This window comes from Cololabis saira, chromosome 12 (assembly GCF_033807715.1).
Source record: "Cololabis saira isolate AMF1-May2022 chromosome 12, fColSai1.1, whole genome shotgun sequence".
In the NCBI taxonomy this organism is placed as follows: Eukaryota; Metazoa; Chordata; class Actinopteri; order Beloniformes; family Belonidae; genus Cololabis; species Cololabis saira.
The window spans coordinates 41,823,035-41,846,603 of record NC_084598.1 but is presented as its reverse complement, the minus strand read 5'-3'; the positions used below and the strand labels follow the sequence as shown (position 1 = coordinate 41,846,603).

Sequence of the window (23,569 nt, the reverse complement as noted above, 5' to 3'; positions counted from 1 at the left end):
GATTTACTGTACTTGTATTGCTGCTTAGTTGTCCTGAATTGCCCCTCGGGGATGAATAAAGTTTCTCTGAATCTGAATCTGATTTTAGTATTATTTTAGTCAGAATTGTCCAGGAACATTTTAGTCTAGTTTTAGTCAAATATTGTATTTGGCCAAACCCATTTTACAATTCAAACAAGATTATTTTCAGGGCTGCACATAAGTGGGCCGCCAGAGCGCATGCGCCGTCAAAATCCTCAATGCGCTGTCAATCTAGTGCTGCGAAGCGCTTTTGCGTACCAACAGCTGGGGCTCATATTATTGGTTGTGGCCAGACCAGAATACTAATATTAAAAAATCTATTGCGAGAGCTTTTCCCCAGAACCGCCACTCAAAGTTAGTACTGGCCAATCACAGCGCGTCCTTACTCCCCCTCCCATACTCGTTGCAGCGGTGAGGAAGAGAGTTAAGGATCAGCTTTACTGAACAAACCCCGTCACGTCTCGTCAAAATGTCCAAGAAGCAAGCGCCATTAAGTAATTATTTTGGCGTTCCACCACCACCAACTACAAAGAGACGCCAAACTAAACCACTACCCGTGGATAGAAACAGAAAACGTGTCTTCGCCGAGAAGTGGCTGCATGATGTTGTTACGCGGCGACGCGCACCGTACGCTCTGCGTTGATGCAACGCGGAACCATAAATCAGCCAGCGTCCGTCACTGCGTGCAGCAGTTACCTGCAGCAGCAAGACGCTGCTCTGATTATGGCTCAAAGTTTATGAAAACCCCAAATAAAAAATAAATTAGAGAATATTTTATGAAATCAATAAACAATTCCATCATCAAAATTATAACAAATAAAGGTTCAACATATCTTGCTTTGCATGTAATAAGAATAGGTAATATATTAGTTTCACCTTTTAAGTTGAATTATTGAAATAGATTAACTTTTACACCATATTCTAGTTGAATTATTGAAATAAATTAACTTTTACACCATATTCTACTTGAATTATTGAAATAAGTTAACTTTTACACCATATTCTAGTTGGATTATTGAAATAAATTAACTTTTACACCATATTCTAGTTGAATTATTGAAATAAATTAACTTTGTAAAAGACTATATTGAGCCATTCATCTTTATAAGTGAATAAATATCGTTTTGCCTATAACTTATTCCTGCATCCCTCTTTTATCGATCCGGCGAGACGGGTCACCGCGTTTTTGGAGGCCCAAGTCACATATCCAGGGGCTCCTCTGAGCACCAGACCAAAATAATTATGTGCAGCCCTGATTATTTTATTATTATATTATTACCTTATAGACTCAAGAATACATTCATTCCAGATACAGAATATTCAAATTTGCGTTTACAACATATCTATTTTTCTGGATTTTTCCCTTTCTTTTTCTTTTTCTACAACACATTAGATTTTCTTTTCCACATCTATGTAGGAAAGTGTATCCAAAGATGGTCTCTTCTTCTCCCAGTCCCAGAGAAGATCCCCACGTTTCTCTATGTAACTTTGTTTTTAATGGACGTGAACCTAGAGCTCTGCGTTAACGGCATCAGCCTCTAACTCTGCAGCTGATTCTGGATCTGATTCCTGCTGCAGCGACTGGGATTGAGGACTAACGTCACCCAGCAGAACTAAACCAGAGAAACTACTGAAAACATGGACATTAAACCAGAGAAACTACTGAAAACATGGACATTAAACCAGAGAAACTACTGAAAACATGGACATTAAACCAGAGAAACTACTGAAAACATGGACATTAAACCAGAGAAACTACTGAAAACATGGACATTAAACCAGAGAAACTACTGAAAACATGGACATTAAACCAGAGGAAACTACTGAAAACATGGACATTAAACCAGAGAAACTACTGAAAACATGGACATTAAACCAGAGAAACTACTGAAAACATGGACATTAAACCAGAGAAACTACTGAAAACATGGACATTAAACCAGAGAAACTACTGAAAACATTCAATTCAATTCAATTCAATTTTATTTATATAGCTTCTAATACAACAGGGTTGTCTCTAGACGCTTTACAGAGACCCATACCCAGAACATAAACCCCCGAGCAGTTATTACATAAACAATGGCAGGTAAAAACTCCCCTAGTGGGAGAAAAACCTTAAGCCAAACAGTGGCAAGGAAAAACTCCCCTTTAGGAGGGAAGGAACCTTGAGCAGGACCAGGATCATAAGGGGGGACCCTCCTGCTGAGGGCCAGACTGGTGGGTCAGGGACGGCAACAGCACAGCAGGCAGGTGGAAGCAGCAACATGGACATTAAACCAGAGAAACTACTGAAAACATGGACATTAAACCAGAGAAACTACTGAAAACATGGACATTAAACCAGAGAAACTACTGAAAACATGGACATTAAACCAGAGAAACTACTGAAAACATGGACATTAAACCAGAGAAACTACTGAAAACATGGACATTAAACCAGAGAAACTACTGAAAACATGGATGTTAACGATCTTTGGTAGAACATTTCCTCTCGTTTTGGAAGACATTTTATTTTTATGATGACATAATTTATCAGTTTTTATTTTGTAATCTACATTTTAGTCTCGTTTTTATCCGTCTACGATATTGCATCATATATTTAATTATCGTTATTGTCACATGACCAGCATTTTCGTTGCGTCTTGTCTAATTTTCCTCGAGTAATAAAGGTTCGTTGACGATGATATTTAGTCACAATTTTTGTTGACGAAAGCAACTTTAGTTTAAACTCTGATCTACGCTGCAGCTCCCACCATGGTGATGCTGGTTCTTTTCTTCTTCTTCTGTGTTTTTTATGACGGCCAGCAAAGTTAGCACCAACACAGGTTGGACTGGATCTGGGACCAGCTGGGGTTCTGTGTGGGGATTTGCATCCCTGGGTTTTTCTCCACATACTAAAGTTTCCTCCCAGCCCAAAAAAGCTTTTTTTTTTCTCGGTTAATTGATAATACTTAATCCTGCCTAGACTTCTTTTACAATAACTGTAAAGTTGTTTTATTTATAGGGGTAATTATAGGAATAATTCGGTCGAATAAATAAATCGATCTAATTAGTGTGTGTGTGTGTGTGTGTGTGTGTGTGTGTGTGTGTGTGTGTGTGTGTGAGTGAGAGACAGAGAGAAAGCTGCTAGCGTTGTAAAAGCATCTTGAAAGGTCCTTGGACTAGAAAGGCGCTATGTAAGCACGTTGTTGTAGCATAATTTAGCGTTGCTGCTGTCGACGAGAGAACAGAACAGATCACTCCCGGGTAATGAAGCGATGCATCGTGAGACCGCTGAGTGCACTATATATGTATATATATATATATATATATATATACATATATATATATATACATATATATATATATATATATATATATATATATATATATATATATACATATATATATATATATATATACACACAGGGAAAAACAACCGCACCACCACACAGCTGTGTGTGCTACTTAGGGACTATGTAGTGTGTAGCGACGGCTGTACGGTAGCGTGTGGTTACAGTAACATATAAAGGTCATGTGACCTTCCTATGTCACGTAGAGGTTTAACACCAGGATGAAGTCTAAGGGCCAATCCCAATACACCCCCTACTTTCTACCCCTAGCCCTAAAAAATGAAGCCTCTTGGGTAAGGCCCTTGTAATGTTCCCTAGGGATTGGGACACCACTTGCTACGTCACTGCGTGGTTTACGTTCGGGTACGTAAGCGACTGCGTAGTTACGTTTGCACATACGTCACACCATATCAGGAAGCCCAGAGCTAGAAGCTGTTTTAATTTCCGCTGTAGCGCTGTTAATATGACACTTTATTAAGTTTTTATATTTTTTCAGGCGTAAAAGTAACCGTTAAGATCCCCAACCTGGGCTCAGTTTATCCAAATAACGCCTGTTAAGAAATTTGCTGCGATGTTTTCGGGGATGAGAAGAGCCGCCGGCTCGGGAGCTGATTTATGGTTCTGTGTTAAATCGACGCAGAGCCTACGGTGTAGGTTACGCAGTGATTCGCACCGTACGGCGCGCGTCACCGCGTAACCTACGCTGTAGGCTCTTTGTTGGTGTAACGCGGAACCATAAATCAGCCTTTATTCTGGCGAGATCTGAAGATACAACGACCAAGCGAGTGATTATGTACATTCACTGAGTGAATATTATGAAAGTAAAGTATATATTTCTCGCTAGAAATGTGATCAAAATGCATTTTTATGCAGAAACTAACTCAAAATATTGATTTTATACACTAAAATGGCCCCTAAATCTGACCCTCAGCTCAGCGAGCGACGCTGCAACTGGCATGAATCGTTTTACTGTCATGTTTTGCAGCAACGCGGACACGCTTCAGTTGAGGAAATAGAGACAAAGTAAACTGCAAAAATGACCCGTTTGGGGCTAAATTCTATCTAATACAGCGTTTACTTGATCTGAGATGAAATATCATGGCATGACCCCGGTTTTGAGTCGCCGCCGGCCTCCCCGCCCACGACTGGTCGACCTGTGATCGATGTCTCCTGCCGGTGAGTCAATAACTACTCGTAAGTACTTCAATAACCCCACTTTAAAAGGAAAGGAAAATCCATTCACCATCCGTCATCAGCATGCCACTTTCTTAATGTCACAATCATCATCAATATTAGGATATCGTCACACCTCCGCCGGAGAGGAGATGGGACCACAGGATAAAGGTTAATTAATGCTAAAGTTTTATGGTGTAGGTGTCATTAATGTGATGAATGACCAGAAATGAGCCAACCCCGCCGTAAAGAGCCGGGCCAAGCGGACCAAGAAAATGTGTGCCGACCAACTTTTATGATTCAGTTTAAATTTGAAGAGCTTTTTAGTTTTTTAAACACAAGAAAAACACGATTAAAAGTGGGGACAGTTGTGTTGTCGCCCTCAGCGTGAATGCAGTTGGGGCTCCTTATGTCAAGATGTACTTTCATGGGGTTAAAGATACGTTTATTTATTTATTTATTCATCATCTCGGGGAAATTTGGTTTATGGCTTATACAATTTAATTCAAATATAATTATAACCAGGGGTGAAAGTAGATTAAAGTTCTTGCTGGTACTACGACCCCAACCTTCATGGCTTGTTCTCCTCCCACCACCACTTTCTTGCATCCCTGAACACGCATTCAATTTTTTAACGCCTGTACGGTGTAGAAATTAGAAACACAACACTGTGTAGGCCTATAGCAAATGATTTATTTAAATGGTGTAAATAAAGGCCAGTCTGGACCAAGGATTGTCACAGAATAATTTGTAAATGTTGACAAAACTTTCAAAATCATAACAATTTGTTTTGTTTCAAATTAGAAATTTACAGTTAAATTCATCAGCAGCTGAACAAGTCTCTGTCTTTGAATTTTCAGAACATTGGGCACATAAATGAAAAAAGAGTAAAAAATGAGTAAAATGTCTCAAAATGTGTCTTACAATGTGTGCATTGAAATGGAAAAAAAAACTTCTTCAGCATTTTTTTCATCAAAGCAAAACACTTAAAACATAAAAAAAACGTTACTTCAACATTTTTGACGCTTTTTTTTTTTTCCTGAAACGAGGAATGAAAACCAATCACAAATATCATATTTGTGATTATTTGGCGTGTGATTATTTACTAGCATATTTGAAATATGCTGTAATGTGTCAGCCAACCACAAAAAATTTGGAATTTTGCTGGAATCATTTATTTGTTGTCCTTGCCTGGTGGAAATTACATAAATAAAGTGTGTGGTTTGGTCGTGGAAAAAAAAAAGTAACGTTGCGTAAACAATAAATCAAACGCTCCCTTCCATGCAGTGTGTGTGTTTAGGAAGTAAAAACTGGAATACGCTATTCACAAAAGCACAAATAGTGGGGTTTTACTAATATTTATATTGTACAAATATTTTAAAAATGACCAAAAAACAGGTCGGTTATACAGGACGAACATAGCGATTATATCGCTATGTTCGTCTCTCCTCACTGAGTCGGTCAAAGGAAGGCAGAGCTGAGTCATGGCTGAGCGGTAGCGTCACTGTCTTTGGTGTGAGAGGTCGAGGGTTCGAGACCTGCTGTATGTGAAGATTATTGTCAGCAATTCGTGTGTTTTTTTTCCCAGTACTGCGTACCGGCACAGAATCTTTTGGTGGTACGGAGTACCGGATCGTACCGGCTTACTTTCACCCCTGATTATAACTATCGTTGCATACATTTGTGTTTTGCATGAAAAGGAAAGTTTTAACCAGACCAGGCGACTTATTGTTTTCTATGCATAATTAAAATGTGATGACTCGTGTGATAGGAAATTGTTTAAAAACAGGCGGAGGTTAAATAGCGCCATGCAGATTGCATAAGTTTAGAAAAGAAGGCGATAAGAATGATAATAAATAATAATAATAATACATTTAATTTATTAGGCTCCTTTAAAGATACTCAAGGTCCTTGTACAAGCAGTACAAAACATGACACAACAAATACTAAATACATATTTGTTGTGCTCTCAGTAGTATTTTTATAACCTGATCCTTTTAAATCTAATCTGTAGATCCCAATGTTCCACTGGCTGTCTGGGTTTCTAACAGATGTCTTCTCTATCTGAGAAGCGTTTACAAACCAACAAAGATGCAAAACATTGTTCATGTGTGAACCTTCAGTCGAGCGAGACATCTCTGTTTATCTGTACCAGGTGTGAAGCAGCCTGTTAAAAACCAGGTTTGGACTTTTGCATGAGAGGAAAAGTCCTTTGTGTCGTTAGAAGGGATGGAGGGGGTAAAAACGTGGACCAGAAGGTAAAAACGGAGGTAAAAACATGGACCAGGAGGTAAAAACATGGACCAGGGGGTAAAAACATGGACCAGGGGGTAAAAACAGAGGTAAAAACATGGACCAGGAGGTAAAAACATGGACTAGGGGGTAAAAACATGGACCGGGAGCTAAAAACATGGACTAGTAGGTAAAAACATGGACCAGGGGGAAAAACGTGCAGCAGTTAAATCATTGCTGCGTCGAGGCCCCAAAAATCTGCACCCGTTTTCAAGCAAAGGTGCTGCAGAGTAAATTCTCTGTAGCCTTTAAAGTATGTAAATGAAAAAAAAAGACTTATTGGAAGTAAAAACATTTCCAGGTTGTCGGAGCAGCACTACCGAGATGATCCGGGATATAAATGCAACTCCGTTTGCCCCCCGCCTTCCCCCTCGTGATGCCGGGGTGTGTGTGTGTGCACGCGTCGTTGTCGTGCACGCGTGGCTGCGGGTAAAAGCTTTCTGTGACTTCATGTCTGCGCGTTGGGGACCCGTCATGTTTCTGTTTGACTAAATGGATGCGAGCAGACATCCATTACACGCCAGCCTGCGCTCCTCACGACTCTGCAGCTGCATCGGCCCGCAGGGCCCGACTCCACCTACACAAACACAGCCACGCACGCGCACTCAGCCACGCGCACGCACTCAGCCACGCGCCCGGCAGCTGCTGCCTTCCTCCCCGCGAGGCAGCAGCAGCGCGGCGGTCGGGGGCCACGGAGCCATGCTTCACGTCCCTCTAAGTGCACGTTTCTGCACATGCAATTAAACCAAACATGTTGACTACAATTTACCAGCAAACACCTGAAATGTTGTGATTCTCTGCAACGGGAGGAAATAAAATGCAATTAAAGCTGCAAGCAGCGATGAACGGGCCCTCATGCGTGCAATTTTCACCCATAAAGATCAAGGACTCAAAACTAAGTCCTATGACACCACCCATGACTCTTTATGTCAAACCATTGAAAAAATATGGCAGAAAATAGGAACTATCAGATATCGACCAATCAGAAGAAGGGGTGGGGCTAATTTGCACCAATTATGGTCAAGGACTCAAAACTAAGTCCGATGACACCACCCATGACTCTCTATATCAAACCATTCAAATGTTATGGCAGAAAGTAGAAACTATCAAATATGGACCAATCAGATGAAGGGTGGGGCGCTTTTTGGCATCTAGCGTCGCCACGGTAACGCTTTTGACTGAGAAAAGTAATGCGCGTCGTTGCAGGATAGAGACGCACATTTTGATGTATAACACACCTGGGTGCACGTTACGGTTTGGGCTGAATTAACTGTCGAAGAAATGGCATAAATTGCACCAAAATTACACGATTAATTCAAAATGGCCGACTTCCTGTTGGGTTTCGGCCATGGCGCCAAGAGACTTTTCTTTAAGTTGCGACATGATACAGGTGTGTAGTGATTTTCGTGCATGTACGTCAATACGTATTGTGGGGCTTGAGAAACAAAGTTTTCAAGGGGGCGCTGTTGAGCCATTAGGCCACGCCCATTAATGCAAACCATTAAATATAACATTTTTCACCAGGCCTTATTTCTATTTCTAGTTAAAATGTCTCATTTTTAGTCAAAAAATCTCATTACACTTAAAACAAGAGTCATTACCAGAAAAATAACTTAAAATTTAAAGTTATTTGACAATTTTCACCTGTTTCAAGTCAATTTTCACTTGAAATAAGTAGAAAAATCTGCCCGTGGGACAAGATTTATCTTCTTATTACAAGCAAAAAAATCCTGTTCCACTGGCAGATTTTTCTACTTATTTTAAGTGAAAATCTACTTGAAACAGGTGAAAATTGTTTTTATTTCCAGTGATGAGTCTTGTTTTAAGCGTAATGAGATTTTTTTTGACTAAAAACTAGAAATAAGACAAATATTCTTGTTAAGATTCTGAGTTTTTGCAGTGTATTTGACCCGGTCTTTGTACGTTTTGACCGTATACAAAACTTAATTCTTGCCATTTTAAGAATGAGATGTACCTGCTGTACTCTACTGCCCTTACTTTTTAACAACTTCTGCTTTTTATTATTTTACCTCTTTTCTTATGATTTTATTTCATTGTATTTGTTATTTACTGTTTAATTGTGTCTTGACGCTTTTAATGTTGATGTAAAGCACTTTGAATTACCTTGTGTTGAATTGTGCTGTACAAATAAACTTGCCTTGTGCAACTTAGTGGAAAGTGAATGCAGTATACACTGAAATATGGAAAAAAAAGTCATTTAAATCACTGTATGGCGGCGATTTCCTTCTCTGTAAAAGATGCTTTACTTTCTTCTGGGAAGCTATCTGAGTGAGTAAATGAGAGGATCTTCAGTGAGGGTACAAGAGGATATCCATTACAAAAAGTCTGCCACCCTGCTGAACTCTCCGTGTCCCTGTTTGTCATTGGGAACCGGTGTTGCAGCCGTAAAGATGATGGGGTGTTTATTAGGATCTAAAGATGATGCAGTGCAAGCCCCGGCCCATCCCCCGAGGAGGACACTTAACCACCCACGAGCGGCTCCAACGCCTCCGCCGCCTCGGCTCCGGCTGACTCTGTGATTCTACAAAGCCATCAAGGATGAAGTGAGCGTGTTAATGTGTCATCTGGAGTGTCGGCGGGCGGCGCTGAGAGCTACATCCAACCCAACATCTGTGGATCATCCCGAGCAGGAAGTGTAATCATAAGCATTCTGTGCCTCATCCCCGTCACACGGCACCAAGACAAACATAAAGGCCTTCCCCGGGAGAAACAACAGCAGACTGCGCTGACTCACACTTATCTTTGTAGCATCTTTCGGCGTTTCCTCCTCCGGAGCCACCTAGGGAGAAGAATAAATGATTAAAACAATTTACACTGAATTACCTATGAAGTTTAATGTAGATTATAATCAGAGAATATGAACAAAAGCACCTGGACACGATATTATGACGCCCTGTTAAACACAAAGATGCAGTCAAAATTCGTGTTATTGCTAATATTCCGGTTACCAGAGGTGGGTAGTTACATTTACTTGAGTAAGTTTTGGGACATTTTGTACTTTTAGGAGTAGTTTTGAATCACTATACTTTTTACTTTTACAGATTTGTGAAGAAGAAACTGTTACTCTTACTCCGCTACATTAGGCTACGTTGAGCTGTTACTTTTCTTTTATCCATTTTATCAGATTTTTCTACTTATTTCAAGTGAAAATTTACTTGAAACAGGTGAAAATTGTCAAATAACAAGTTATTTATCTGGTGATGACTCTTGTTTTAAGTGTAATGAGATTTTTTGACTAAAAATGAGACATTTTAACTAGAAATAAGACAAATATTCCTGGTAAGGGTTTTGGCAGTGTATTTTGTGAGTTCGGTGCAATTACTGGTATTTCCAGTTTAAATTAATCATATTTTTGACTAAACAACACATAAAAGGGCAAAAGAAGAATTTTGTAAAGCTGGAAGATGTGACCTAGGGTTACACTGCAAAACCTCAAAATCTTAACAAGAATATTTGTCTTATTTCTAGTTAAAATGTCTCATTTTTAGTCCAAAAAATCTCATTACACTTAAAACAAGACTCATCACTGGAAAAAAAACAACAATTTTCACCTGTTTCAAGTAGATTTTCACTTAAAATAAGTAGAAAAATTACAAAAATACAAAAATTACTAGGGTAATGAGAAGAAAAATCTTGTCCCACTGGCAGATTTTTCTACTTATTTCAAGTGAAAATTTACTTGAAACAGGTGAAAATTGTCAAATAACAAGTTATTTTTCTGTTAATGACTCTTGTTTTAAGTGTAATGAGATTTTTTTATTTGAACTAGAAATAAGACAAATATTCCTGGTAAGATTTTGAATTTTTGCAGTGTAGCGGAGCTCCGATACGTGGTCCTGGGAGTCCTGGATAAAGTGACTACGGGTCCAAGAATATTTCCACTGGAAAGGGTCCTGTAATGACCCACCATGACTCCCAGCTCCCTCAGCGGGTCCACGCTGGTGGACACCCACCCACCCGCCACAGATACATGTGCTCCACCCGTGAGCCGCTCATCCACCCACCTCGTTAGTCACCCAGGGCTGCCTGTCCGTCCAGTCCAGATGGTTCCGGATGTACCACCACTGGATCTCCAGGGAGTAGGACGGCATCCCGGCCCCCCTGAAGGAGCAGGCCATCTCCACGTCCTGGCCTCTCTGGGCCGTCATGTCGTGAGGAACCTCCGTGAACATGGCTGGACAAACACAGAGGAGACACGGTTATATACCGGTATATGATATTATAATATCATCAAACATTAGCCAGAGCTGGAAGAAATTTAAAAAAAAAAATTGTACTCAAGTAAAAGTACTGTTACTTCAGGATAATATGACTCAAGTAGAAGTAAAAAGTAGTCATCCAAATAATTACTTGAGTAAAAGTAAAAAAGTACTTGGTGAAAAAACTACTCAAGTACTGAGTAACTGTTGAGTAACGTCTGATTTATTTTTTAACACAACCATTCAAACAGACAAAAGTACAAAATAATCATCTTCAGGCAAATTAAATCAATAAAATAAAATAAATTAAAATTAATAAAAAATAAAAAAATTACTTAAATTAAAATAATCTTAAAGTAAATTCAAGTACTTTAACAAATAATAAAATAAATAAAATAATAACAGAATAAAAAAATAAATTAAGCACAAGTAGCACAACATTTCAAGCCTTTGTAATTTTCTTTTTTAACCAGCAGAACTAGAACAAACATGAACTCATAGAAACTCTGTGTGTGTTTGAGTCTGTGTAAATGTGACAAAACATGCAAAAACAAACATTTTTCCCAAAGAATCACCCAGTGATGTCATGAGATTGACACGTACGCAGATAAAATGGATAAAAGAAAAGTAACAGCTCAACGTAGCCTAATGTAGCGGAGTAAGAGGAACAGTTTCTTCTTCACAAATCTACTCAAGTAAAAGTAAAAAGTATAGTGATTCAAAACTACTCCTAAAAGTAAAAAATTTCCCAAAACTTACTCAAGTAATTGTAACGGAGTGAATGTAACTCGTTACTACCACCTCTGACATTAGCGCATCTATTCCCTTCACTGCAGACATACATCCAGCCGGCTTACTGACGGATGCCACGGCCAGCTCTAAACTAATCTCTCAAACGTCTTTCCTAGAATAAATACTTGCATTAGAGTCTTTTTTTTATTTTATTTCAATTTCAACCATTTGCAGAAACACTTATAAGCCAGTTTATGATATATCTGTACTGTACACAATCACACGAGACTGAACATAATGAAACAACCGTTGGAGCTTGTTCAGGCAGACGATCGCTGCAGCGATTGGTGCATGTTTGCATTCACACCTCTGCACGTTTCATTTCAACTCCTCCATCTGCTTCTTAGACCTGTACGAGGAGTAAGAGGTCGACGTCTACCCCACCAAGCTCGCCGCCACTCACAGCTCAGCCGGTGGGGTTGGGTTAAAGGGGACCTATTAACACGTTTTTTCTTGCTTTAACATATATAAATTGGTCTCCCCTCAGCCTGACAACTCAGAGAAGGAGGAATGCAACTGAATTCTGCAGGGGCTGAACCCCCCCGCCCGGCTGAATCTTCCAGTGTCATGTGACTTTCTACGAGCCGTTCAGATTTGTGCATTTTCGTTACGTAAGCAAAATGCAAACCACGCCCTCGGTCTCCTCCGCTGCTGAAACCACACCCACAACCAACTCCGCCGAGAGACCGAGAGCGTCCGCCATTGTTGCACACGAGTCAGCGGTAAGTAACGTTATTTTTTCATGTTATTTATTTTTGTTTCCAAGTATGATCTTTGCATGGGCTAAGTATTTAGCTTAGCTCCGGTGTTACTCCGTGTTACGGAGCTCTATTAGTACCGTAATACATTTATTTCTGTCTATGGTTTCAGATCTTCCAAGCACCTGAAGCTTCAACGACACCTTCAGAAGACGCACAGTCCTTCCTTGAGCCAGCAATAGTGCATAAATGTTATTTATATACAATTTATGTTTTATTTTTTTTAACAATAAATTGCCATTTGTGAAAATTCAGTGTTGTGATTTCTTTACAATTAACATGATTCATTTGTCTTGTAACATAAGAAATTAAATGATGAGGAATCCCTGTTTAGAATTCAATTAAAGCTTCCTGTGTGAAGACGAGGTGACTAAAGGCTGATTTATGGTTCCGCGTTACACCAACGCAGAGCCTACGGCTTAGGGTACGCGTCGATTTAACGCAGAACCGTAAATCAGGCTTTAGATCCGTTTACAGCGTGTAACTGAATGAGAGCGTCCGCTATCACGTCGAGCTGCGTGACATCGGACGCTCTCTGTCCACACTGAAACTGTTAAACTCTCTCTGTCCACACTGAAACTGTTAAACTCTCTCTGTCCACACTGAAACTGTTAAACTCTCTCTGTCCACACTGAAACTGTTAAACTCTCTCTGTCCACACTGAAACTGTTAAACTCTCTCTGTCCACACTGAAACTGTTAAACTCTCTCTGTCCACACTGAAACTGTTACACTCTCTCTGTCCACACTGAAACCCTTAAACTCGCTGCCAGTTAGGACAGTCCAATAAAAAAAAAATAAAGCAATGGAATTGATTTTGTCGCAGAAGCTTCTCGCATGGGACACGCTTTGCTACGCAGCCGCTGCTCTTCTGCCCGGAGAGGTTTTGTTTCCTCCCCTGCTACACGTCATTCAGACAGCCAATCAGCACAGAGCCTCATTATCATAGCCCCGCCCACTCAGAATGAAGCACAGAAAAAGGCTTTAGAAGCGGTAAAACTAGAGACATGGCCCACAAGCCGAATTTCTGATTTATGTAGAATAAACAAGCTTTAGATTGTTTTTAAGACATTCAAGGCCTGTTTAAAATATACATTAAATGCCATAATAGGTCCCCTTTAAGTTCCCCGCGCTCAACGCCTCCACGTAAACCTCACAAACACAAACCTCACAAACACAAACCCCACAAACACAAACCTCACGAACAGACCTCGATCAAAGGATCGGGGGGAACGAGTGAAGAAGGGAGAACCCCGGCTGAATAAATAATACTCTCTCGTGTGTTTGACCTGCACCGAACACAAGGGGGAAAAGGTTTGACGGACAGTTTTGAGCTGGATCATCTATCGTATGAGGAAGTGGCTGCTCGTAATGTTGTCATCACTTCTGCTTACTGGTAGTTCCTTCAACACAGACGTGACATCGTAGGTGTACCAGGCTGGCTCAGCTGGAATATATTGGATATTGAATAAGGATGAACTGGATTATAATTTGGATGACATTACATTTAGCAGGCTCATACTGGATCACAAAGTACAGTATGTGCAGTTAAGTCATGATTAAAATAAGTGCTGCCGAGCCCACATTCAAGTCCATTCAGGTAGATTTTATCACATTCTATTTAACTCTGAGCACATTCTGTGTAAATTCTTGTTCAGAAAGGGAATTGGGATATTTGAACTATGCTTTTAATAAAAATGTACTGTTAGAGGTGGCATTGGCTTGAGCCCTTCAACTAATATTACCTTAGACATCAAATCAGATGTCTCACATTAGACTTAAAAGCACTTTATGTAGCGTTAACACTTCTGACCACAGCGTGGCAGTAATTCACGAGAAAGTTCATCTGTCAGCCTCTGGTATAAGATACGATGATGTTCACTTCTGCTGGGACAAAGTGGCATTACAGGATGTGCCGGATCGTCACCACTCATTTACTGTCAGTGGTTCTTTTGGCAACATGGCAGCGCCACGTGTGGTCGGGAGTGGTATTGCAACATACTGTATAATGTTTTTGAAGGTCACGATTTCTTATATTTACTATATTATAGATATTTACTGAATGTGATGGAAAAAGTGTAAACTGCAATCAAAAGGGGAGCATCTCTGCCTTCATAAAGACCAGTGAGTGGTGGAAGTCGCAGATGATTAATAGCTTTTATTATAGGGTAACACGTCCAGAAAGCATTTACGAATGGTTAACTATGGTTAAGTAATGCTTGTGAGGCAGTTAAGCATTAATAATGTGTTACCTAAGGGATCCATGTGTTACATTTTACTATAAGGGTCCAGAAAGCATTTACTAATGGTTAAGTAATGCTTATGAGCCACTCCTATACATTTATTAAGGTTTATGTCAGGTTACTGTTCATAAAGTCAGGTAAGCTACCTGATAACTTACACAGCACCATTAGGAAATGATTACTTAAGACTAAATAGTTTATTAATGCCCATCCAGATAACATGTACACCATTAGTGAATGATTAGTAGATGTATTAGGTAGCTGTTACTAAATGCTTATTCACTCAAAATAAACACCATTAGTAAATGATTACTAGGGACATTATTAACGTTTTACTTATGTATTAACTAACGTATTAATTAATGCTAAGTAATGCATACATAAGGATACATAATTACATAATGTAACGTGTATTAATGCTTACTAATGTATTAATTAACTCTGAGCAGTAGACATTAATTAACTGTTTATTAATGCATTAACTAATATGCTAATTCATGTTAAGTAATACATAATAATGGTTATTTAACTATTATTAAACTGTTAATTAATGTTTAATAATGCATTAACTAACGTTAATTAAGGGACCCTTATTGTAAAGTGTTACCTATTATAGCTATTATATAAGAAAATAAATGTCTGACAAAAAACATGGACAAACTATACAAAGAAAAAAAAACAGCAACGTCACATGTAGTTGCATCGGTCTCAGGTGCAGGTGAGATTTGATTCTTTTTAAACACATTTCAAATGTAAAGAGGCTACAAGGATGCACCATTGACCGATGAGGTCTAAGCTCAAACCGGGCTGATAAGCTCTTTGCCGCTAACACACCCGTGATAAAACCCAACTAGGGTGAAAATATGTCTTTAAACACAGATCCAAAGAAAAACAAAACCAGTGCGGTCACCAGGAGAGAGCAGGGATGCTATAGAAGTTCAACAGGAAGGGCTGTCAGTCATAAACCCCCCCGACTCGGAGGGGCTGAGACTAAGCTGCTAGCCGCTGCGCCTCATGGTTAAATGGATCTGTTCAGCTCCTTATCCTGGAGCTGCTGCCCCTGTCAGCTCTGTCAGCACGCATGTGACACTTCAGCCTGTAAATACACAGTTTTCAAACTAAAATCAATGAGTCAGCCTGGGCTTTAGGCTCCCAGCGCCTCCGACGAGAGCCGAGGCCGACGGATAGCCACAACGACCGCAGCAACACTTGGCCCAGGGATAAATGCTGATTTGCCTTTGATTGGATTTCGGCAGGTGGTTTCTGATGGTAAAGGTCCTTTCAGCCCGGACACAGAACCCAGAAGGTCTGGCTTTTCTGTTCGGCACAAAAGGGGACAATCAGCAATCAGCGGAGCTTCAAAAAAACGCGGCAGGAGTCGTCGGATTTACGCAGCGCCGACTGTGAACCAATCAGCGGCTGGAGCTAACGCCGAAGATTTGATCTGTGCTGCAAAAGTGAGCGAAGCCACGACGTGACCTTTGGAAGCAAACCTTCTAATTCAGGGGGAAATGATTAAAAAGTGTCAGTGACTCATAACCGTCTTCAAACTCTGCAGAAACCTCCCCCGCAGCAACCAGAAACAAAACAAAACAAACAGGTTATCATCTTTACCTCTTGTCTCTTGCATTTCATAATTGATCTCCGATCTCAGCGGCCTCCGCTTGCTCAATTAGTTCACAAACAGCAACTTTTCAATTAATTAATAAGCCGTAGGCGGAAAATGAAATGCCACTCGTGCTCTTAGAGCGAGCAGCTGCGCCTGGCAGTAGCCGAGGAAGACGCTGACCACTATCTGCCTTTAATGAAAAATCTTATTAAAAAGCTGATCATCTGTGGCAGGTTTCCCGGTTATTAATACTAAACGTCACCCATCACAATACGCTCCGCTTAGAACACGGGATTCTTTGTGAAATGACCTGTTCACGCCTGTTTCCACTGCGGTGGCTTTACTTTAAATCCAATGAGGATTTTTATTTCGAGTTCAGTTGGTGATATTTAAGATTATTGCAGCTTTTGTCCTAATGAGTCCATCTCTGTCAGAAGAGGAGCAGAGAGAGTCCTGGTTGTTTATTATTAGTAGTATTGAGCTGTGAGAAAGCTGCGTAACTCTGCAACACCACAAGCTTAATGGAAAAGATGTAACAGGAACATTCGTCCCAAATACAGCCGTCCAGTCGTACGTGGCTCCACAAGTCCCTCCCCGCCCCCAGAGACGTCAGCTCCTGCATCCAGAAGACACAACTAGGCCTGTGTTGAAAAAAATCGATTCTCATATTAATTCCTAAAAATCTATTGTCTAAAGATAATTTTTTTTTTTCATCATTACAACTTTTGGTATTTTTTTGTTTATGACCAAAAAAGGAATGTTTTGTTGGACACGAGAATAACTGGTGCCATGTTTTTGCCTTTAAATATGTTTAAAGGTATGAAAACAGTTCGTTTTTTTACAACCTGGACCTTATTTCTGGCATTTTTTATGGTCGTATACTCACCCAGGCAAGTTTGGTGTCATTTGGAGTCCTTCGGAAAATATTAGGGTTTTTTTTGCGAGCCGCTTCTCCATATAACGGTAGTGAACGGGGCACAGCGGGACACAGACGATGCAGCGTCTAAATAACACATGATTAGCGCGAAACTCGTTCATTTCTTTTATGAATCACTAGATCTGCTTCCAGGACCTGTTGTCTACATCCGGGGCTGTGTGTGTAACAAATAAATCAGTTTGTAAACAAGACCTCTGAACTCATGACGTCATCTCTGTGCGCGCATCCCGGACCCAGCTCTGTGTACAGCTGGAGTTCCTACTGTTAGTTTACTGTTAGTTATTTGAAACATGTCTGAATATTTGTCAGGTCTTGTTTACAAACGGATTTATTTGTTACACACAGCCCTGGATGTAGACAACAGGTCCTGGAAGCAGATCTAGTGATTCATAAAAGAAATGAACGAGTTTCGCTGCAATCATGTGTTATTTAGACACTGCATCGTCTGTGTCCCGCTGTGCCCCGTTCACTTGCGTTATATGGAGAAGCGGCTCGCAAAAAAACCCCTAATATCTTCCGAAGGACTCCTAATGACACCAAACTTTCCTGGGTGAGTATACGACCATAAAAAATGCCAGAAATAAGGTCCAGGTTGTAAAAAAACCAACTTTCCCTTTAAGAATCGGAATCTTAAGAATCTGAATCGAATCGATTCTTGATATTTGAATCGATCCCCAGCCCTAGACACAACGGAGGGTGTTTTTTCTGAAGCAGATGAGGAGGTTTAAACGATCATGGACGACGCTGGTTCACGTCTACACCGCCATCACTGCCATCACGCGTCCATCCCCGTTAGTTGGGCTGGTGCTTCTGCCAAGTGGAGGCTGCACCGGATTATCGGGTTTGTGGAAAGGGCTGAAACCTAACTTAATCTGTTGCACCCTATTTATTTATTGGTATTTTCCTCCATCTTGGTAATAGAGGGAATGCACATGACGTCACAGATGCGACTTCACGGCGGGTTACGCCCACTGAGTGTCAGAAAGACTGAGTGGCAGCGTAAACTTTCAGTTTTAGCAACTGGAAAACATCTAAAATGGGAAACGGTTGTTGTGCGATCGACTGTACTCATAGATTTAGACTGACGAACAAACTGACGAAAAATAAGCTAAAGAGAGACAAATGGATCGCTGCAATTCACAGAAACAACTGGATTCCAGGCACGAAACGTGGATTTGCGGTTCCCATTTTGTATCAGGTAATGTTGGATTTTTGGGTAGCTAACGTTAAACGGTCAAATCATAAAGTTCGGTGTCCTCATCACTTGAATTTCTACAACAAATCCTGCCTTGAAGTCGGACCAAGTGTCAAGACTTTTATATGCCTTCAAGCTTTGCTTCGTGTATTTTCCCGGCTTAGAAATTAAGTTAATTTATATATCAGGAAACTCAATTCGTGGCCAAATATTAATGTCCATGGACCACTGGTTCTTAGTAACTGTACGGGTCACTGTCAAGTCCAACTGCCTTTAATTTAAGCCGATAATCAGCTGTTATCCCGTCTTCTCAACTAGTTGCAGCTGTTTTTGCTGATGTTTTGCCATTCAGTGCGAGTAAGGGGGCTGGTCCAGTGGGAAAGTGACGTCAATGCAGACCCTCTATAGATTAATAACTGTTTTATTTACACTGAATCATTTAAGTAAATGCACCATAGACCAAGGGACATTTCCTGCAATGTGAAGATATTTGGCCATAAAGAGATTCTGTTTTCAGGGGTTTATAAAGCAGCAGACTGTCAGGAGTGCTGGTGAGGGACACGCTCACGCTCACACAGACACGTGCACAAAAAGAAAGAAAGAAAGGGTCAGCTCAGGTATTAACTGGTCACAGCATGCAGGACAGCATCACGCAATGCTGAAGTTCAGGAGACCGCTTTTATTGTGAGATAATTTCTCCTCCAAGATTAAAGAATGGCTGACTTGAACTCTTGTGTTTTGAGCCGCGGACCAGCGAGTGATTATGCGGTTCTGCCCACACATTTGTCATGCTTATTCATGTCAGCGAGATATGCCAATCCTGAACCAACACAGAGCTGATTTTCATCTTGAATTCATGGATTAGTGTCACCCGCCGAGCGCGCGCTATGGATTCGCCTCCTATTATTTGAGCAGTGTGAGCCTACAGTCATACATCCCTCTTGTACATTGATCACATCTGCTTGCATTTTTCATTTGTGAAACCCGAAACACACTAGGTATCGATTTGACATTACACGGCCGGCAACAATGCCCACGGCCCCTCTTTTGCAGATAATATTCAAAGGGCGAGACATGAACGCCGCTGCGTGAGACACAGAGCCTCTCAAGCCGCTCTCAGCAATGATTATCTGTCTTTCCCCACTTAGCTTTGAAACCCACAACGCAAAATACAAAGCACATCCTCTCCTGGCTGGAGGTTTCCCACATTTGAAGATGTAACAGTTATCGTCAGTCTATTACAAAGCAGGAGAGAGTGCTGTGCGGTATGACCAAAAATTTATATCACGGTATTTTTCAAAATTATATCTGTTTCACGGTATATCACAGTATTTTTTTTTTCATGCACAACTGGGTGTTAACCACATTTTCTAATGATTTGGAAAGGAATTGCTGCAGTAAATTGGCTTAGAATGGCCTATTTTACTGTCATGAGGAGGAAATATTGTAGAAAAACATTAATGTCCACACTAGTATAAATACAGGTTTGCATGGCCTCACAAAATGATGCCGTTTACAATGAGGTGGCGGCACTTATGATTCTAATGAAGTGAGAGAATCAGTCAGACAACACTTATGCCACTTTTGCACTAGTATCGGTTCAGCCCGGCTCCGCTCGGCGCGGTACGGCACGGTTCCGGTGTGTTTTCGCATTGCCAGGGGAGAAGCGGGCAGGTTTGGGTGAAGCTGCTGTGACGTACTCGATTGCGCAACCGCTTTGTTCATGTCGCCGCTGATCAGAAATCAGCTGGAGCCGGGAGCGGCTGAGAGTAAAACAGCCCGTCTGCATCCCTTTTTAAATTTTTTCTCCTCAGCCACCAGGTTTATGAACATCTGCACCTCAGAGTTGGATCACCAAACAGACGTTTTGCGCTTTATAATAAAATCGCTGCGAGCCGCGAGTCGCCTCGCTCTGACTCCCGCTTCCTGATTCAAACGTCTGACGGCCCCGCCCCCCGCCCAATCAGAGGCGAGGAGGGTGGTGACGGCCCCGCCCCCCGACCAATCGGTGGCGAGGAGGTGGTGACGTCAGAAATAGTCCCTTCTCAGCCCGCAAAGAACCTGGCTGAAATGGTTACAGAAAAAAGTATCGACTTGGAGCGGCTTTACCCGTCTCAGCCCTAGTGCGAAAGCGCAAAATGGGGCCATAGCGGGTAGAACCGGGGAGAAGTGAGACTAATGCAAAAGCGCCATTAAAGACTTTAAGTGTTGTCTGACTTGACTTTTTTCCCGCACTTCTAGTGTTACCTGTAGACGTGTTGGACGCAGATCTCAGCTTCATGCATTCTTGATATTGTATCACGTTTGCGTCTGAGGTGGTGGAGCAAGTTGCTAGTGTTGCCTCCCGCGGCTACAACTTTAGCTTTACAACACTTGCAGATGATTGTTGTTTGTTGGACGTCGTCTTTTTTAAAGACAAAGAATTTCCACACAGCCGACACGGCTCCTCTTTTCGGAACAAGTTCCCCTGTGTCATGTTCTGGAACAGTTGGGACTTTCGTTTTCAGCCATCTTCACCCACATATGTCCGCTGTAAACAATGCAACTGCTAAATAGTGATGCACCGAAATGAAAATTTGTGGCCGAAACCGAAACCGAAAATAATAATAAACACTTGGCCGAATACCGAACAATACCGAACATGGTTTTCTTCGCAGTTTTTCATTTATTTTGCCAATTTTTTCAACATTGCATAAATCAAATACATTTGATTTAGCATGCTTTTCAAAGAAAAAAATCTTTTACAAAATTACAAGGTAGAAAATATTTATTGAACATAAAAAACTGAACATGTTTTAATTTCCCAGCATTATGTTGTTTTGGTTCCACCTCCTGGTGAATGTTAGGTAAAATTCTTATGTGGTTACTTTTTGGTTGGCCAACGATTTATGTTTGTGGCGCGCAACCGTTACGGGAGATTTTACAACGCCGTTATTAATTGTTCGTTTTTTTTCCCACTTATTCCACCGAACACCGAAAGTGTTTTTTTGCCATTTTCGGCCGAACAATTTCGGTTACCGAACAATCGGTGCATCACTACTGCTAAACAGTCCCCTCACAAACAGTGTCCAGCGGTGCTACATTCCGCTGCGCCGCGCGGCGTTCCTAACGTTGTGTACGCTACTGTACATACTCACCGTTATTACGGTATATGAAAAATTCATATAAGAAAAAATAAACACCGGTATTCGGTATGAACCGGTATACCGCCCAGCATTCCCACCCAGCGTTTCCTAACATGGACAGAGCAGATGCTTATCTGCTCAGATATTGTGCTATTTTTATTTGGTTTGTCTCTTTCAGTGAAACATTTTTGAAAAAAATGCTTAAAATATGACTAAAGACAAAAAACCATCATGTAAAATTGGACAATTCTCCACAGATCTCTGCTCCTTTTGCTTCTTCTCTAACAAGGACTCGCACATGTGGCTCTGCGCCGCTGTATCTCTCAGTAATAGCCGCGTCTAATACCCACGCTGTCATTGTGGAGGCCATAAAAGACAGTGATGAGCCGGGTCTGCTCGCCCCGAAGCGTGATCGTTATTCCCCAGATAAACCGCGACAGGCTCCCGGGCGGCTTCCTCCGTCGCCACGCCGAAGCCGAGAAGGCCCGTCTACGACGGCGGGAGCTGGAGGCAGCCGGGGAATTCATCCCGGCAAAAAAAAGAGACACTGTTTGTGATTGTGCAGCGATGGAGAAAATAAATCATCACCCGAGATTGAAGTAATGAGAGGACCTTAATGAGAGCGAGGCTCCGTGTTTGCAAGAGGCTAATTTATTGAGAAATAGTTTAAATATGACTTTGTGTGTGTGTGTTGGGGGGGTTAGAAGAGGAGAATGTGTGAGGCAGCAGATAGCTACAGGCGATGAAAGCTGGAGGGGGCGCAGCTGATGGTTTATTTCCATGAAAAATTGCATGTGGTAATTACAGCTGCAGTTTGAGGTGAGCGGGAGATGATTCCTGGTGGCGAAGTCGTCGTTCAGCGTGGCAGCACTTCTCTCCGACTCCCCTTACCGGCTGATTTACACACAGTATAGACGGAAGACTGAGAGGCCGGTGAACCGGAGGTCGGGTTTACTGGACGGGTCAGGTGTAGGCACAGACTGTATAAGAAGAACTGGACCCGCCCACTCCAAAGACTCGGCTGGGATCCGTTTCTCAGGCCACGTTCACACATAGCCGGGTATTTACAAAAACGGATATTTCCCCCTCTACCTTTTGAAAAATACGATTATTTACAGTAATTAACCCATAAATATCTGCATAAATATCTGTAAAGGTGCTATGAGCAGCCAAACCTGCAGGGGGCAGTGTAACAAGAAGATAAAGTCATGCTAGCCAATCAGAATCCTGGAAAAAAACATCAACAAATGACACAAGTAACTTCCAGTTACTTCCAAGATGAACGAGAGTCTTTCGTTTGGAGTGACAGAGAAGTGGAGTTACTTTTAAGTGTGACTTTAGAATATAAAACAGGTAAAATACAAGAAAATATTGACGGTGGCCAAACAAATTGTAAACACAAGTCGCACACATGACGCTGCACTGCAAAAACTCAAAATCTTACCAGGAATATTTGTCTTATTTCTAGTTAAAATGTCTCATTTTTAGTCAAAAAATCTCATCACACTTAAAACAAGAGTCATCACCAGATAAATAACTTATTTGACAATTTTCACCTGTTTCAAGTAAATTTTCACTTTTTTCCAGTGATGAATCTTGTTTTAAGTGTAATGAGATTTTTTTTTACTAAAAATTAAACATTTTAACTAGAAATGAGACAAATATTCTTGTTAAGATTTTGAGTTTTTGCAGTGTGGTGACGTTTCTGTCTCATAATGTGACGTTCTGAAGCCTAAATGTCCGTTTCTCTCCGTTTACAAGCAAACATGAAGACGGAGTTTTCAAATCTCCACTTTGGCCGGAGTTTTCAGAAATGATCGTTTTTGGAGACTTTGAGCTTCGTTTTCGTGTAAACGAACGGCCAAAACGCATG

General features: G+C 41.0%; 1 protein-coding gene across 1 annotated transcript in view; it reads right to left on the bottom strand.

The window, feature by feature from the left end:
- The window catches only part of LOC133456587 (V-set and transmembrane domain-containing protein 2-like protein), a 111,367-nt gene that overhangs the window by 3,303 nt on the left and 84,495 nt on the right, over positions 1-23,569 (bottom strand). The window contains exons 2-3 of the mRNA XM_061735081.1: positions 10,844-11,013; positions 9,574-9,618 (exon numbers count right to left, since the gene is read on the bottom strand). Of these exons, the coding sequence (XP_061591065.1) occupies positions 9,574-9,618; positions 10,844-11,013 (215 nt within the window). The remainder of the gene's footprint in view (positions 1-9,573; positions 9,619-10,843; positions 11,014-23,569) is intronic.